The sequence below is a fragment of the Trichechus manatus genome, unplaced genomic scaffold, assembly GCF_000243295.1.
Source record: "Trichechus manatus latirostris isolate Lorelei unplaced genomic scaffold, TriManLat1.0 scaffold00060, whole genome shotgun sequence".
Classification (NCBI taxonomy): Eukaryota; Metazoa; Chordata; class Mammalia; order Sirenia; family Trichechidae; genus Trichechus; species Trichechus manatus.
In genome coordinates, this window is record NW_004443996.1 from 9,355,172 (window position 1) to 9,370,992 (window position 15,821).

At 36.3% G+C, this 15,821-nt stretch overlaps 1 protein-coding gene across 3 annotated transcripts in view; it reads right to left on the reverse strand.

Annotated features, from left to right (window-relative positions):
- Positions 1-15,821, reverse strand: part of SH3BGRL (SH3 domain binding glutamate rich protein like) — a 146,617-nt gene that overhangs the window by 2,055 nt on the left and 128,741 nt on the right. For all 3 annotated transcript variants that reach the window (XM_023733600.1, XM_023733602.1, XM_023733601.1), the window contains one exon: positions 13,537-13,617. In XM_023733600.1, coding sequence (XP_023589368.1) covers positions 13,537-13,617 — 81 coding nt within the window. The remainder of the gene's footprint in view (positions 1-13,536; positions 13,618-15,821) is intronic.

Here is a 15,821-nt window from a genome sequence, read left to right on the forward strand (position 1 = left end):
CATATGTGTGAGTATACATGCAAGATAAATTTATAAAATTAGAAATTCTGGTCAAAGAATATATGCATTTAAAATGTTGATAGGTACTGCCAAAATATCCCTCAAAAAGATGGCACCAAATTCTATTCTTATCAAGTGTGTAAGAGTCCCTTGTTGTTAGCACCTTCCTAATACTGGCCAATAAACTTATGCAACGATGTTAGAAATCATTCAGGGAAATGCAACTGAAAACAAGGAACCACATTACATTTCAAATTTGCAAAAAATAGTGATTGCAGGAAAAATGGTGGGGTATGAAACACTAGAGGTTTTCTCTCCAACAACAACAAAAAAATCAATTGCACTGTAAAGATCAATTGGAACCAACTACCATATTTTTATGCAAATAACATGCATGTTATATGTTTTTGCCAACCACGCCCTCCCCTCCACAAGATATTTTTGTAAGCATGCTATGCTAATATTTTACAGCAACATTAAAAAATTAGCATAGTATGCTTACAAAAATACCTCACGGGAGGAGAGCGTGGTTGGCAAAAAAACAATTACATATGCGTTATTTGCGTAAAAATATGATATTTTGGAACTCTGGAATCTGATCATATACTTAAATAAGCCAGGGGAGTGCTTGATGAATGAATAAGATGCTGATCTTTCCTAGGTGAACCACAAGTGCCAACCAGCTACCATCCCACTTTCCTCGGCCCTGCCTCAATGGTGGGGATGTTAGCCCATGTTCCTAGAGCAGCTGGCTGGTGCCAGGGTGGGCAGAGGGAACCTCATCCTTCAAGGATTTGGAGTTGCACAGTTTGGATGATCTGGTGGTGCCCTGAGGGGTGGGTGAAGACCACTGCAGTGCTTTTGGACTTCTTGCAAAAGTGGCTTTTTCCAGTTGGAAGAATTAAAGGGCCAGCACGCTTTTTTTCCCCTTTTTTCTTTTCTTCTTCTTCTTCTTCTTTTTTTTTTTTTTTTTTTTTGGCGAAATATGTCAGGCCACTGACTGACTGACTGACTGCATAGATAACAGAACCGGAACACAGTGCTAAAAAATTCGCTTGAAAAAGTTACTAGTCAACTGTAGCCTTCAGTAAGTAACAACAGCAAACCCTAAGGTGTAAGAAAAATAGAAATTTAATTTTTTTTCACCGGAGTAAGAGGAAATCTTTGAAACACTGGTTAGGCATAGGCTATAGAACACAGTACTCAGTGTCTATGCATGATTTGGAAGGCAGCATTTGCAAAAATATTTAACGAGGTCACTGAGCAGATAGACTATTACAGACTTTAATGATTTAAAAAAATGCAATCCCTAGGGAAGGGAAAGAGTCTGAGTCCTACAGTTACCACATTATAATTTTCAAATGTCCTAGTTAAGGCAGAAAATCACATGGCATTCAAAGAAACCTGAAAGGATGGCCCATTGAAAAGATCCAAAGGAAGAGACAAAAATAATCCCTACAGAAGGCAGGATAATGAGCAGATTAGAAGACTTTAAAACAACAATAGTAAATATGCTCAAAGAACTAAAGGAAAATGTGGATAATGCACTAATGGAAATCAGAAAAAACGATACAAGAACAAAACAAGAAATTAAATAAAGAGAAACTATAAAAAAGAACCAAACAGACATACTGGAGCTGCAAAATACAATAACTAAAATTAAAAATTCACTGGAGGGACTCAACAGCATATTTGAGCTGCCAGAAAAATCAGTAAACAACTGAAACTAGTGAATTTGAAGAGCAACAAGAAAAAAGGGTAAAGAAAGCAAGCAAAGCATAATGTAATTGTGGGACACCATCAAGCAAACGAACATATGCATCATAGAAATCCCAGAAGGAAAAGAGAGAGGACAGAATGAATATTTGAAGAAATAATGGCAGAAAACTTCCCAGATTTGATGAAGGACGTCAATCTAAAAATTCAAGAAGCTAAATTAATTCCATGCAGGACAAACCCAAAGAGATTCACACCAAGACACATTATAATCAAACTTTCAAAAACAAACAAAGAATCTAGAAAGCAGCAAGAGAGAAGCAAATGGTGACATGAAAGTGATCCTCATTAACATTAAGTGCCAATATCTCCTCAGAATCTTTGGGGGCCAGAGAGAAATGGAAAGTATATTAATAGTGCTGAAAGAAAAAAACTGTCAACCAAGAATTCAATAGTCAGAAAAACTGTCATTTGAAAGCAAGGGTGAAATTAAGAGATAGACTAAAGCTGAGGAAGTTCTTTATGATTAGACCTGCCCTACAAGAAATGCTAAAAGGAGTCCTTCAGATTAAAAGGAAAGGACACTAAACAGCAGCTCTAAGTCACAGGAAAAAAAAACTTCATGGGGCAGTTTTATGGCATATTTGGTTTGTAACTCTAGTTGTTGTGCCCTAAATGATTTAAAATAGCAAATACAAAAAGCCCCATTTCCATTGAGTCGATTCTGACTCATAGTGACCCTATAGGACAGAGTAGAACTGCCCCATAGGGTTTCCAAGGTTATAATCTTTACAGAAACTGACCGCCACATCTTTCTCCCACAGAATAGCTGGTGGGTTTGAACTATTGACCTTTCAGTTCACAGCCAAATGCTTAACCGCTGTGTCACCAGGGCTTCTTAAATGCAAAAAAAGAGACATAAATTTATTTTAATGGGCTAATAATGTATAAAGTGGACAACATAATGGCAGGGAAGGAGTGGTATAGGAATAGAGTCTTTGTATGATACTGAAGTTAAATTGGTATCAATTTAAACTAGGTCATTATAATGTTAGGATGTTAATGTAATCCCCGTGGTCATCACAAAGAAAATATCCAAAAAATATGCACAAAAGGAAATGGGAAGGGAATAAAAATAGTTGACTACCAAAATCAATTAAACACAAAAGAAGGCAGTGCTGGTAGAAATGAGGGGCAAAAAAGGTGCAAGACACACAAAATAAAAAGCAAAATGACATAAGTTCTTCTTTATAAGTAATAACTTTAAATGAAAATAGATAAAAATGATGCAAAAAGGCAGGATGGATAAAAAAGCACAATCCATCTATGTGCTGTTTAAAATAGACACACAATAGACCCAAAGACACAAATAGGTTGAAATTGAAAGGATGGAAAAAAATATTCCATGAAAATATTAATCAAAAGAGAGTTAGATGTAGAGCACTGGAAACGGAACGACCAGAACACAACTAAAGAGAATATTGACACACTGTGAACAATGTAACTAATATCCCTGAACAATTTGTATCGAAACTGTCAAATGAGAACCTAATTTGCTGTGTAAACTTTCACTGAAAACACAATAAAATACTACATTAAAAAAAGAGAGAAAAGAGAGCTAGAGGGGTTATATTCATATTAGACACAATAGACTTTAAGTCAAAATCTGTTTCAAGAGACAAAGAAGGGCATTATATAATGATAAAAGGATCAATTCATCAGGAAGCTCTAACAATTATAAACAGATACGGACTCAGTAACAGAGCCCAAAATATATGGAACAAACACTGACAGAACTGAAGGAAGAAATAGGCAGTTCTATAATGGTAGTTGGAGATTTTAATACACCCCTATCAATAGTGGATAAAACCTCTAGAAAAGAGTATCAGTAAAGAAATAGAGGATCTCAACAACACTAAAAGCCAAGTGGACATAACAGACATAAAACACTCCACTCTACATCAGAACAATACATACACTTCTCCAGTGAACCTGGATCATTCTCTAGAATAGACCATATGACAAGTAACAAAACAAGTTTCATTAATTTTTTAAAAATTGAAATCATACAAACTGTCTTCCCCAACCACAATGGAATGAAACTAAAAATTAATTACAGAAAGAAAGCTAGAAAATACCCAAATATGTGGAAATTAAACAACACACTACTCAACAACCAATGGGTCAAAGAAGAAATCATAAGGGAAATTAGAAAATTCTTAGAGAAGAAGGAAAATGAAAGGGCAACATATCAAAACTTATGGGATCAGTGAAAGCAGTGCTCGAAAGGAAATTTATTTCTGTAAATGCCTATATTAAAAAGGAAGAATGATCTCAAATCAGTAAGCTAACTTTACAACTTGAGGAACTAGAAAAAGAAAAGCAAAGTAAGCCCAAAGCTACCAAAAGGAAGGAATATAACAAAGATTGGAGTAGAAATAAATGAAATAGAGAATAGAAAAATAATAGAATCAATGAAACCACAAGTTCATTCTCTGAAATGATCAATGAAATGTAAACCTTTGGCTACACTGACAAAAAAATAGAGCAAGAGAGAAGATGCAAACAACTAAAATCAGAAATAAAAGTGTGGACATTACAACCAACTCTACAGAAATAAAAATGATTATAAAAGAATACTATGAATAATTATATGTCAACAAATTAGATAACTTAGATGAAATGGAAAAATTCCTAGAAATACTTCAACTACCTAAACTGATTCAAGAAAAAATAGAGAAAATCAATAGACACATAACAAGTGAGGAGATCGAATCAGTAATCAAAAACTTCCCAACAAAAAACCGTTCTAGACCAGATAGCTTCACTAGAGAATTCTAGTAAACATTTAAAGAATTGACAGGAATGCTTCTTAAACTCCTCCAAAAAATAAAAGAGGGCACACTTCCTAACTCATTATATGAGACCAGCATAACCCTGATACCAATGCCAGACAAAGGCACCACAAGAAAACTACAGACCAATATCCCTTATGAATATAGATGCAAAAATCCTTAACAAAGTCCTAGCATATCAAATCCAATACCATATTAAAAGTATTATACACCACGACCACGTGGTATTTATCCCAGGAATGCAAGGGTGGTTCAACATTAAAAAATCAATCAATGTTATAAAACATATTAACAGAACAAAGAACCACATGATCATCTCAATAGATGCAGAAAAGGCATTTGACAAAATCAGTCTTTTATGATTAAAAAAAAAAAAGCTTAGCAAACTAGGACTAGACAGGCATTTGTTAAAAAGGGAATTTATGAAAAATTTACAGCTAACACCACACTCTATGGAGAAAGATTGAGAGTTTTCTCTTAAGATTAAGAGAAAGAAAAGGATGCCTGCTCTCATCACTGCTATTCAGTATTGTGCTAGATGTTTTAGTCAGAACAATTAGGCAATAAAAAGCAAAAAAAGGCATCCTAATGAGGAATCAAGAAGTAAAACTATCTCCAATCCTAGATTACATGATTCTATGTATAGAATATATATTAAAAGAAAAAACCCACAAGAGCTAATAAATAAATTCAACAAAGTTGCGTGGTACAAGGTCAACACACACACACAAAAGTTGGATTTCTAGATACTGGCAATGAGCAATCTGAAAAGGAAATGAACAAATCAATTCCATTTACAATAGCATCTAAAAGAATAAGACATCTAGGAATAAATTTAACCAAGGGGTAAAAGTCTTGTACACTAAAAACTATAAAATATCCTGAAAGAAAGTAAAGAAGTCCTAAATAAACGGAAACCCATTCCATGTTCATGGACTGGAGGTCTTAATATTGTTAAGATGTAAATATTATACAAAGAGACCTATAGAATCAACATAATTCCTATCAAAATTCCAGCAGCCTTCTTTGCAGACATCTGTATGTAGTTGTAAGCAAGGGGCCTCTCATAGCCAAAGTAATCTTGAAAAAAAAAAAGTAGGAGGATTCACACTTCTTGATTTCAAACTCTATTATAAAGCTACAGTAATAAATAGAGACAGGTATGGGTATAACAGGACACAGACAACAATGGAATAGAGTTGGGAGTCCAGAAATAAACCCATACATCTATGGCCAATTGATTTTTGATAGGAGTGTTAAGACCATCCAATGGTGAAAGAATATTGTTTTCAGTAAGTTATGCCAGAACAACTGGATCTCCACTTGTAAAAGAATGAAGTTGGATACACACCTCACACTATACAGTGGTCCCTCCGTATCCGCGAGGGATTGGTTCCAGGACCCCGAGCATACGAAAATCTGTGGATGCTCAAGTCCCTTACATAAAATGGCGTGGTATATATATATACATGTATATATATATATATTTCACACAGCACAGGAATCAACAGTGTTTCGCTTCGAAGTAAAATACTGATGGTCAGGCCAGGTTAGGGCAGACACGTGAGGCACTGGCTCAAAGCAGGCACTTTTAATGACAGCCGTATCAGGGCCCTCAAGTGCCCTCCGAGCCAGGGGTCCTTCAGGTAGGAGGTCCTGGGTGACTTGGGACGTCGGAACATACACTGTGCAGACAGTGGTAGGTCCTGGGCCTACCAACTTTGTTTTCTCTTTCCGGACCCGAGGCCTCTGCCTCAAACATGCTCCGCCAGGTCTTCGGTAAGGCCAAGAAACACCGAAGCCTAAATTCGCAACCCCACTCCTAGCGCCCTTTGTCCAAATTGTGTCAGGGTGTGGCTGCCAACATCTCCCTGGGAGTTTCTTCCTTCAGAGCCACATACCTTTCCTCAGGGCGAACCCTGTCTTGCTTGTGCTGCCCTTTGCGTTGCCCCCAGGCCCTTGAACTCTTTATTTTATTCCTCTGAGTATTTTCTACCCGTGGTTGTTTGAATCCTCGATGCAGAACCCGCGGAGACAGAGGACCGACTGTATATGAAAATTATCTCAAAATGGATCAAACACCTAAACGTAAGAACTAAAATCATGAAACTCTTACTTAGTTTTTGACAACGGATTCTTAGATTTCACACCAAAAGCACAAAGCACAAGTGACAAAAGACAAAATTGATAAACTAGAGTTCATTAAAATTAAAAACTTTTTTTTTTATCAAAGGACTTTCTCAACAAAGTGATGAGGCAACCTACAGAATGGAAGCAATATACCTGATAAGGGTTTAATATCCAGAATATAAAAAGAACTCCAATTCAACAACAAAAAGACAACCCAGTCTAAGAATGGGCAAAGAACTTGATAGACATTTCACCAAAAAAGATATACAAATGTCCAATAAGCACATGAAAAGATGCTCAATGTCATTCATTAATCATTAAAACCAAACCAAACCCGTTGCCCTCTAGTCGATTACAACTCATAGCAACCCTAAAGGACAGAGGAGAACTGCCCCATAGGGATTCCAAGGAGCACCTGGTGTATTTGAACTTTTGGTTAGCAGCCGTAGCTCTTAACCACTGTGTCACCAAGGTTTCCTCATTAGTCATTAGGAAAATGCACATCAAAACCACAATGAGATACCACTTCACACCCACTAGAATGGCTATTATCAGAAAAATTAAAATTAACAAGTGTTGGCAGGTATGTGGAGAAACTGGAACCCTCACACATTTGTAGTGGTATTGTAAAACGGTACACCTGCTGTGGAAAACAGTTTTGTAGTTCCTGAACAAGTTAAACACAGAATTACCATAAGACCCAGTAATTCCATTCCTAGGTATACCCCAAAAGAACTGAAAATAGGGACTCAAATGGATACTTGTTCACCAATGTTCATTGCAGCATTATTCACAATAGCCAAAAGGGGGAAACAACCCAAGTGTCCATCAACAGATGAATAGATAAACAAAATATGGTATATACATACAATTGAATATTATTCAATATAAAGAGAAATGTGTTGATACATGCTATGGCATGAATGAACCTTGAAACATGCTGAGTTAAATAAGTCAGATGCAAAAGGACAAATATTGTATGATCCCAGTTATATGAAATATCTAGAATATACAAATGCATAGAGACCACAGTTTATTAGTGGTTAATAAAGGTGAGTGGAAAGGGCAAATGTGGAGGTATTGCTTAAGGGTACTGAATTTGTGTTAAGGGCAATGAAAAAATTTGGAAACAGATAATGGTGATCGTTACACAACATGGTGAATGTAACTAATGTGACTGAATTTTGCAAATAAAAATGGCTGAAATGGCAAATGTTTGCTATATATATTTCACCACAATAATTTTTTTTAATTGGCAAAGAATAACATTTTTTAAAATATCCTATGTTGAGGAGAGCATGGGGACAAATAAGCACATCCTTGCATTGTTAATACTTATGTAATATGGTGCCATCTTTGTGAAGGACAATTGCCAACATTTATCTAAATCTTAACTAAAATATACCTTTAAAACTATTAATTCCACTTTTAGGAATTTATTCTACAGGTGTACAAGTGTGAAAACACACATGTAAAAGGATACTCATTATAACACTGTTTATAATAGCAAATAATAATAACCAGAAACAGCTTAAATTACCACTAGTAGGGGAAGTGTTAAAGTAATGTACATCCAGAACAGGAATATTATATTGCCCTTGGAAAAAATGGGGAAATATATGTCATTGTTGCTCTAATCTGCCATTGAGTCATCCCCCAATTCATGCACAATGAATGTTGTCATCCATAGGTTTTCATTGGCTGATTTTCAGAAGTAGATCACCAGGCCTTTCTTCCTAGTCTGTCTTAGTCTGGAAGCTCCACTGAAACCTGTTCAGTATCATAGCAACACATAAGCATCCACTGACGGACAGACAGTGGTGACTCATGAGGTGCACTGGCTGATAACCAAACCAAGGTCTCTGGCATAGAAGGTGAGAATTCTAACACCGAACCACCGTTGCCCTTGGAATATATAAATACTGACAAAATATATCTAAAATATATTAAGCAAAAAACAAAAGTCACGGTACTGAACAGTATGCACAGTATGATTCTATTTGTGTTAAATACTTTAAAAATAGAAAAATATAGTCACATATATGCTTGTTTTCTTAGGTATGCAATTTATGTAAACTATAAACAATTGTAAACCCTTTACACTACTGTTCTTTTTTTTTTTACTGTGATAACATCTATTTTTTAAATTAGTAAAAATACAATTTTTAAACAGCCAGCAAAGTACAAAAAACAATTATTGTGTAAATTGTGTCTCATTATTAGGTCCAGTAAGAAAAGAAAAGGCTAAGCTTAACTCAATAGCACTCTTAACATTTTTTTTTAAATGTCAGCACAAAAGTTCATTCAGTGGATTCACTATTTTTGTTGACTCTAGTGTTAGACATTCGACTTGTTTCCAAAGTTTCAGAATTCTATATAACATTTTGATTCAGATTTTTATCAATATAGTTCATTTACTGGATGAATTAGTTTGGTTGACAGTATTGTTAGACATTTAACTTGTTTCCAGAGTTTTAGGATTATAAATAACATTTTGATTCATATTTTTTATCCATGAAGCTTTTTCTATATATAGGATTATTTCTTTAGGCTATAATACCCATAGTGAAATTACTGGGTCAAGGAGTATAAACATTTTTGAGGTTACTGATACATATTTGCCACTCTGGTTTTCAAAAGGGAATACCAGAGTCCCGAGTACTTAGAAGAAAACACAGGGCCAATGCTTCAGGACCTAGTTTTTTAACGATGGATTCTTATATGTGACACCAAAACCATGAGCAACAAAAACAAAGTAGATAAATGAGACTTCATCAAAATTAAAAACTTTTGTTCATCAAAGGGCTGTATCAAAAAAGTGATGACACAACCTACTGATTCAGAAAAAAATCTGAGGCAACTATGTATCTGATAAGGATTTAATATCCCAAATACCATATGTTTACTGCTGCACCCTTCCCCCACAAGGCACCCTCAGAAGAGCCACCATGCTGATCCTCTTCCACATGTTTCTGTAAAAAAAAGAAATAGCATAGCACCCTTATGAAAATACCTTGTAAGGGGGAGGGTGCAGCCAGCAAACAAATGCAGAAGATGCACATTATTTGTGTGAAAATATAGTATATATATTAAAAAAAACTTACAATTCAATAAAAGACAGACAGCCAATTAAAAAATGGGCAAAGACTTGAATAGACATTTCACCAAAGAAATACAAATGGCCAACAAGCACATGAAAAGATGCTCAATGCCATTAGTCATAAGGGAAATGCAAATCAAATCTACAGTGAGATATCATTCATCCCCACTAAGATGGTTATTATTTTTAAAAAATGGAAAAAAAACAAGTGTTGGTAAGGATGTGGAGAAATTGGAACCCTCATTCATTGCTAGAGGGATTGTAAAATGGTACAGCTACTGTGGAAAAGTTTGGCAGTTCCTCAAAAAGGTAAACATAGAATTATATGATCCAGCAATTCCATTCCTATTGTATACTCAGAAGAATTAAAAGCAGGAACACCAACAGATTAACATGTATACCAATGTTCATTGCAGCACTATTCACAACAGCTAAAAGGTGGAAACAACTGAAATGTCCATCAACAGATGAATGGAAAAACAAAATGTAGTATATATGTCTAATGGAGTATTACACTGCCATAAAGATAAATGAAGTCCTGATACATGCTACAACATGGATGAACCTTGAAAATATTACACTGAGCAAAATAAGTCAGTCACAAAAGAACAAATATTATATGATCTCACTTACATGAAATAAGCAAATATACAGAAACCAAAGATTATCAGTGGTTTACCAGGGTTGGGAGGCAGGGGTAAAGAGGGAGTCACTGTTTAGGGGACACTGAGCTTCTGTTAAGGATGATGAAAAAATTTGGAAATGGAAATAGTGGTGATGGTTGCACAGCATGATGAATGTAATTAATGACACTGAACTGTACCTGTAAAAAACACTGAAAGACCAATGTTTTCTTTTATATATATATATATATATATATATACATTTAACACAATAAAGAAGGGAGTTTACATTATCACCAGTAATATATGAGTGCATCTGTTTCAGTGCACCCTCCTCAGCACTGAGTATTGGAATTTTGTTGTGTGTTAGCTAATTTCATAGATGAAAATCACATATCATTTTATTACATTTATTATCAGTGCATTTTTCCAATGTGGGTTAACTGGTTGTATTTCTTATTTTGTATACTATCTCTTCAGTGCTGTCTTGAAGGCTCACTGTCCTCTTACATTAAAGGGGGAAAAAAAAACCCAGATAACTGAGCTGACAAATAGAAAATGTACCATTCTCATAATAAAAATTATGACTTTCAGTCTTGGAGAAACCTATTAAATACCAAAATTCCAAATACTTCTCTCGCCAATCCACTCTTCATTCTCCATTGTCACTTCCAAACCTCTTCTTGTTATCCCAATCTATCAGATTCCTCTTGTCCACTCCTTGATAACATCTACTATTCTTTTACTATATTCCTACTCCCAGGATTAAACAATTATGGAGAACATTCTATAACCAAACCGACAGGCTCCACTACGGGCTGATCAAATCTAAAATTCATCTGGCCCTCTATCTTTCACAGCCAGTCTTTCATTCATTATCCCTTTTCTTAGCCTATTTTCAACAAGGGAATCCTTTCAACTCTTCTCAAGGTTTTAATGTCCCAACTTTGCCCTCACTCCTAGCGGAAGACCTCCTACTACCTCACACTGCAGATGAGTCACTGTCCTTTGTGAACTTCCCTAACCTCCCCACATATTAAAATGTCTCTATTTTTATACATTTTCTTCTCATTCCCTCCTGTCTCCAAAGACTGTTTGTCTCCTTTCCTTTCCAAGACTGAACCTTCCCTGGATCACTTGTTTGTCTTTTTTCCTGCGGACAACATGTTTCCTCCATAAACTTTGCTTCATTTCCTAGTCACCCAGGTTATAGTCCCCAGAGAGAACTTTAATCCCTCTCAATTTTGTACATACACAGGGATCTCGTTAGCTGCTACGTCTATCACATGTGCTTTTTCTGTGTCACCTAAATCTATCTTTTCCTTTTCAAGCTGCTATCCCACTTTAGGCCCTCTTGATCTCTTGTCTGAACTCTTAAGGAAGCCTCTAATGGGTATTGCTATCTCTAATATCTCATTTCTCCAGTGTTTCACAATCCATACAACTGCCAAATTTATTTTCTTAAGACAGATCAAATCACATCCTAAAACACAGAGATAATGACATCACTGTCCCTTCCATGGCTTTTGGATGCCTAGAGAATAAAGCTGAAACTACTTAGCACATCATTCATAATCCAACCCCAGTCTACCTAACCAATCTTATCCCTGATGCACCGCCCCTTTAATATAACCTATTCTGCAGCCATGGTACACTACTTTCTGCTCTCTGAACATACCATCATGAGCAACTACACCCCAGTGCAGTGGTTCCTGTTGTTGCCTCTGCAAAAGATGCCTTGGTTTCACATCCATATTTTGGAATTCCTAAGAGCTCAAATGACAGTCCCTCTGTGAAACCTCAATCTCCTTAGTAGGAATTTATGATTCTGTCCTTTGGACCCCCACAGCACTTTATTCACACCATTCTTATAGAATTTACCATATGAAGTCTTGAATTATAATTATCTGTAGACATATTTGTTGTATAATTACATGTAGACATGTCCCTTGCTAGGTTATAAGCACTTTGAAGGTAGGGATAATGCTTTATTCTCTGTATTCGCCCTACCATCAATGTCAATGCTTGACACTCAGTACTTTTTGAATGAGTAAATGAATGAACGACATCTAATTTTAAATGAAAGAGAAAGAGTCATCAGCCATAAAAAAACAGACTATCCTTTCTTTCATACTTTCTCTAATCTGCACTGAACTGGCTAACTTGAGTCTTGCTAACTTATTTAAACAAAAATGCCTTACCTAACTTTTCTTAAGACTTAAATTATACAAAGCCTAAAATAAGACATTTTATCCATGGGAAAATAAGTTTGGCAAGGAAACAGAATTTCATAGTGATGCAGACAGAATGCTAGTAATGGTCTCTAGTGTAAGAATGGACAACAACCTAGACCCTAAATTGGAGAAGGAGCTGGAGTACAAAGAATCTATTTAACATAAAATCAGTTGGTAAGAAAGAAACATAAAATGTTAGAGCAGGAGACATACATTTTGATTAAGTCAACCTGTATGGAGAAGACCTACTGTAACAGGTAAAGGTATATTTAAAGTCCATAGCTTTGAGATATTTTATTAGAGAAGCAATTTCATTTTTACTCTTTCGTTATATGTTCTCCGCTGGGAACACTGCAGCTTGAAAAATTAATTTGTTGGTGGTAGGAGAAAAACGCCCTGAATTTAGCTAGCAATTTAGTGACCAGTTTTGCAACTCAGATGCTCTTAGTTAACTTAAATGGATGACTCTAGAATTTGCTCTCACACAAAGACAATAAATGCTGCCAAGGAGATTACCATAAACTGAGATGCTTGCTGTCTGTGTAGAACCATTCATGACAGCTGGAATAATGGATTCTTTGAAATTGTTAACCACTTATTTGTGAATGGGCCAATGAGAAATTTGCTATCTCGGACAGCTTGATGGAGAAGTCATTCCACCCTACCTCCTACTCACATACTTCATGCATTTGATTATACACATCTGTCTGCCCAATTAGGGATTTAGTGCATGCAGAGCAGGGGCTTTGACTTTTAGCCATGTTCCACTGCATCTGGCTTAATATGACTAATAAATAAAGGTGGAAATATTACTGACTTAAAAATTTAGCAGCAATAAAATAATAACCTATAGACCAGAAAACAAAAATGAAACATACCTTTGAACCAGGTGGTGCTGTCAATCCTAAGAAGGCATACACTGCATTATTTTCTCTGGCTTCAAAAAAGGCATCATAGTCCTTGGTGAAAAGAAGGCAAGAATTAGCAGTATACAACCAACAAAAGAAAACAGATTTATTCAAAATGACCTGACTGGTCAACAAGATCAGCTACCTTCTCGGGTCAGACAGGCTATCTTCCATTAATGCTTGAATTCTAGAAAGAGCAAAAGAAGAGGCAAAGCTTCTGGGATCCCATTTAATAGGAGTTAGAAAAGATGCTGTTCTGTGGGGCAGAAAATGCAGAATGGCTAATTCCATATCACAAACAATTTAAATCTGCCACAGGGCAAGCGGCTTACCCCACCAGTCCAAAGCAGCCAGCTATTTTCCAGTAAGAAACCGCTTATTTCTGGTATGAGGTTGCTGCTCCAGTTCTCCATTATTTCTCTTCCATTATTCATTAAGGCAGAGATTTCCCCAGAGCCTATGTCAGACCAGATATTACCTAGATCTTCCCAAGGCCAGAATAGTGAATGTGAATTTGTGCTGTGTTTGGAGGAAGGGAATGAGATGTTTATAAAATATGATCAGAACAACCAAACCACTAAGAGGTTTCAACCTAAGGATCCAAGATAAGCCTCACAAAACTGAATTTGGTTGGGCTCCCCATTGTCATCCTCTAAGCTACAAAACAGTCTCAAAAATAAATAAGACTTGCCCAAATTTGACTATGACATATAATCAACATCAAACATACTTACAAAGCACAGCCATTGTCTATACCTATCCTAAATTTGCTTTATTTTAAACACAGATAATCTTAGCATTTTGGCTGATTTATTAGAGATGGAAAGCACTCATAATTTGATGGGTTCTCTAGAGATGGTCTCACCAACAGATCAATTACAGAGTTCTTTTCTAGCACCTGTAATTCCCAGCATTTGGAAGATTAGGAGGTATAAAGTATTAATTACCCTTTCATGAAAATGTGTTTTAGGTCTTCAAGCGCATAGCATAAGCTCTTTCAAAGCAAAGACTATCCATATAAGATGTGTATCTTGTATAGCAGAGCCTCACCTACGTAGGTAGGGTTTTTGTTTCAGTCACATTCTGGAAATAAGAACCTAAGCCATAGTTCAGTGGGGGTGATTCAGCCCTCCCTCCTCTCCTGGGGACTTTCTGTCAATTTCTGGAAATATTTTTGGTTGCCACAAGTAGGGGGTGCTACTGCCATCTAGTGGCAGAAGCCAGTGATGCAACTAACCATCTTACAATGCACAACAAAGAAATGTCAGGACAAAGATGTCAGTAATGCCAAGGTTAAGAAGCCCTGAGTTCCATAAAGGAAATTTAATATGGAGAAGTAGTCACAAAGGTTTGAGTAGAGCTGAAAGGCAAACAGGAGATTGTGAGGCAACCCAGAGATTAGCAATAGCAGGAAGTTGTTACCCCAGCTAGGGCTGAAGGGAAAAGTGGAGAAGGTGGTGTAACAGATCCCAGGAGGTGGGCCACCTGGTAGAACTGGTACGACAAAGGATATGCAGCCACTGTCATGGCCAACTCCAGAAACAGGGAGATGGGGAATAACTTGGCTTTTCCCCTCCTCCTGTCCTCCAGTCTTCCAATTAGTGCCTCCCATCAGCCAAACCTAACAGGGATCCAGTTGGTAATGGAGACTGGGAAATGTAATTTGCAGAACCCAGCCCCTTGCAATACAGACTGGAGCAAGGAAAGAATGAAGAATGGATCTTTGAGTAAAAGGGAAAATGAACAACACAGTAGTTTCGAAAGTGAAAATAAGAGTTGAGCAGATCTAGGTTCGAATCCCAGCCCCACCACTTATTAGTTGTCAGTTAATCTCTTTTGGGTCTCAATTTCTTTATTGATAACATGGAAATGACAGTATCTACCTCATGGAATTATTGTGATGAATAAGTAATATAATACACATAAAGTGCGTTATCACAATGGCTGGCATATAAATTTTCTATGAATGGTTGCTATATACTTTTCTCCCTAAGAGTCTGTACAGGGAAAAATCTTAACTCTTATTGTTATTAAAGCACCTAGCTCAGTGCCTGGCACAAAGAAAGCACACAATAGAAGTTAGTTTCCTTTTCCATTAATATTTATTTGATTTGTTGAGTCTCACCTCTGTGCCCCTTCATTTCCATGTTCCCATTTCTTAGTGACAGTTAACTTATTTTTGAAACATACTCTAGTTCCTTGCAGTGTGACTTCCAAGCGAGAAGTAAAGCAGGTAAATGTACTCATAAATGTAC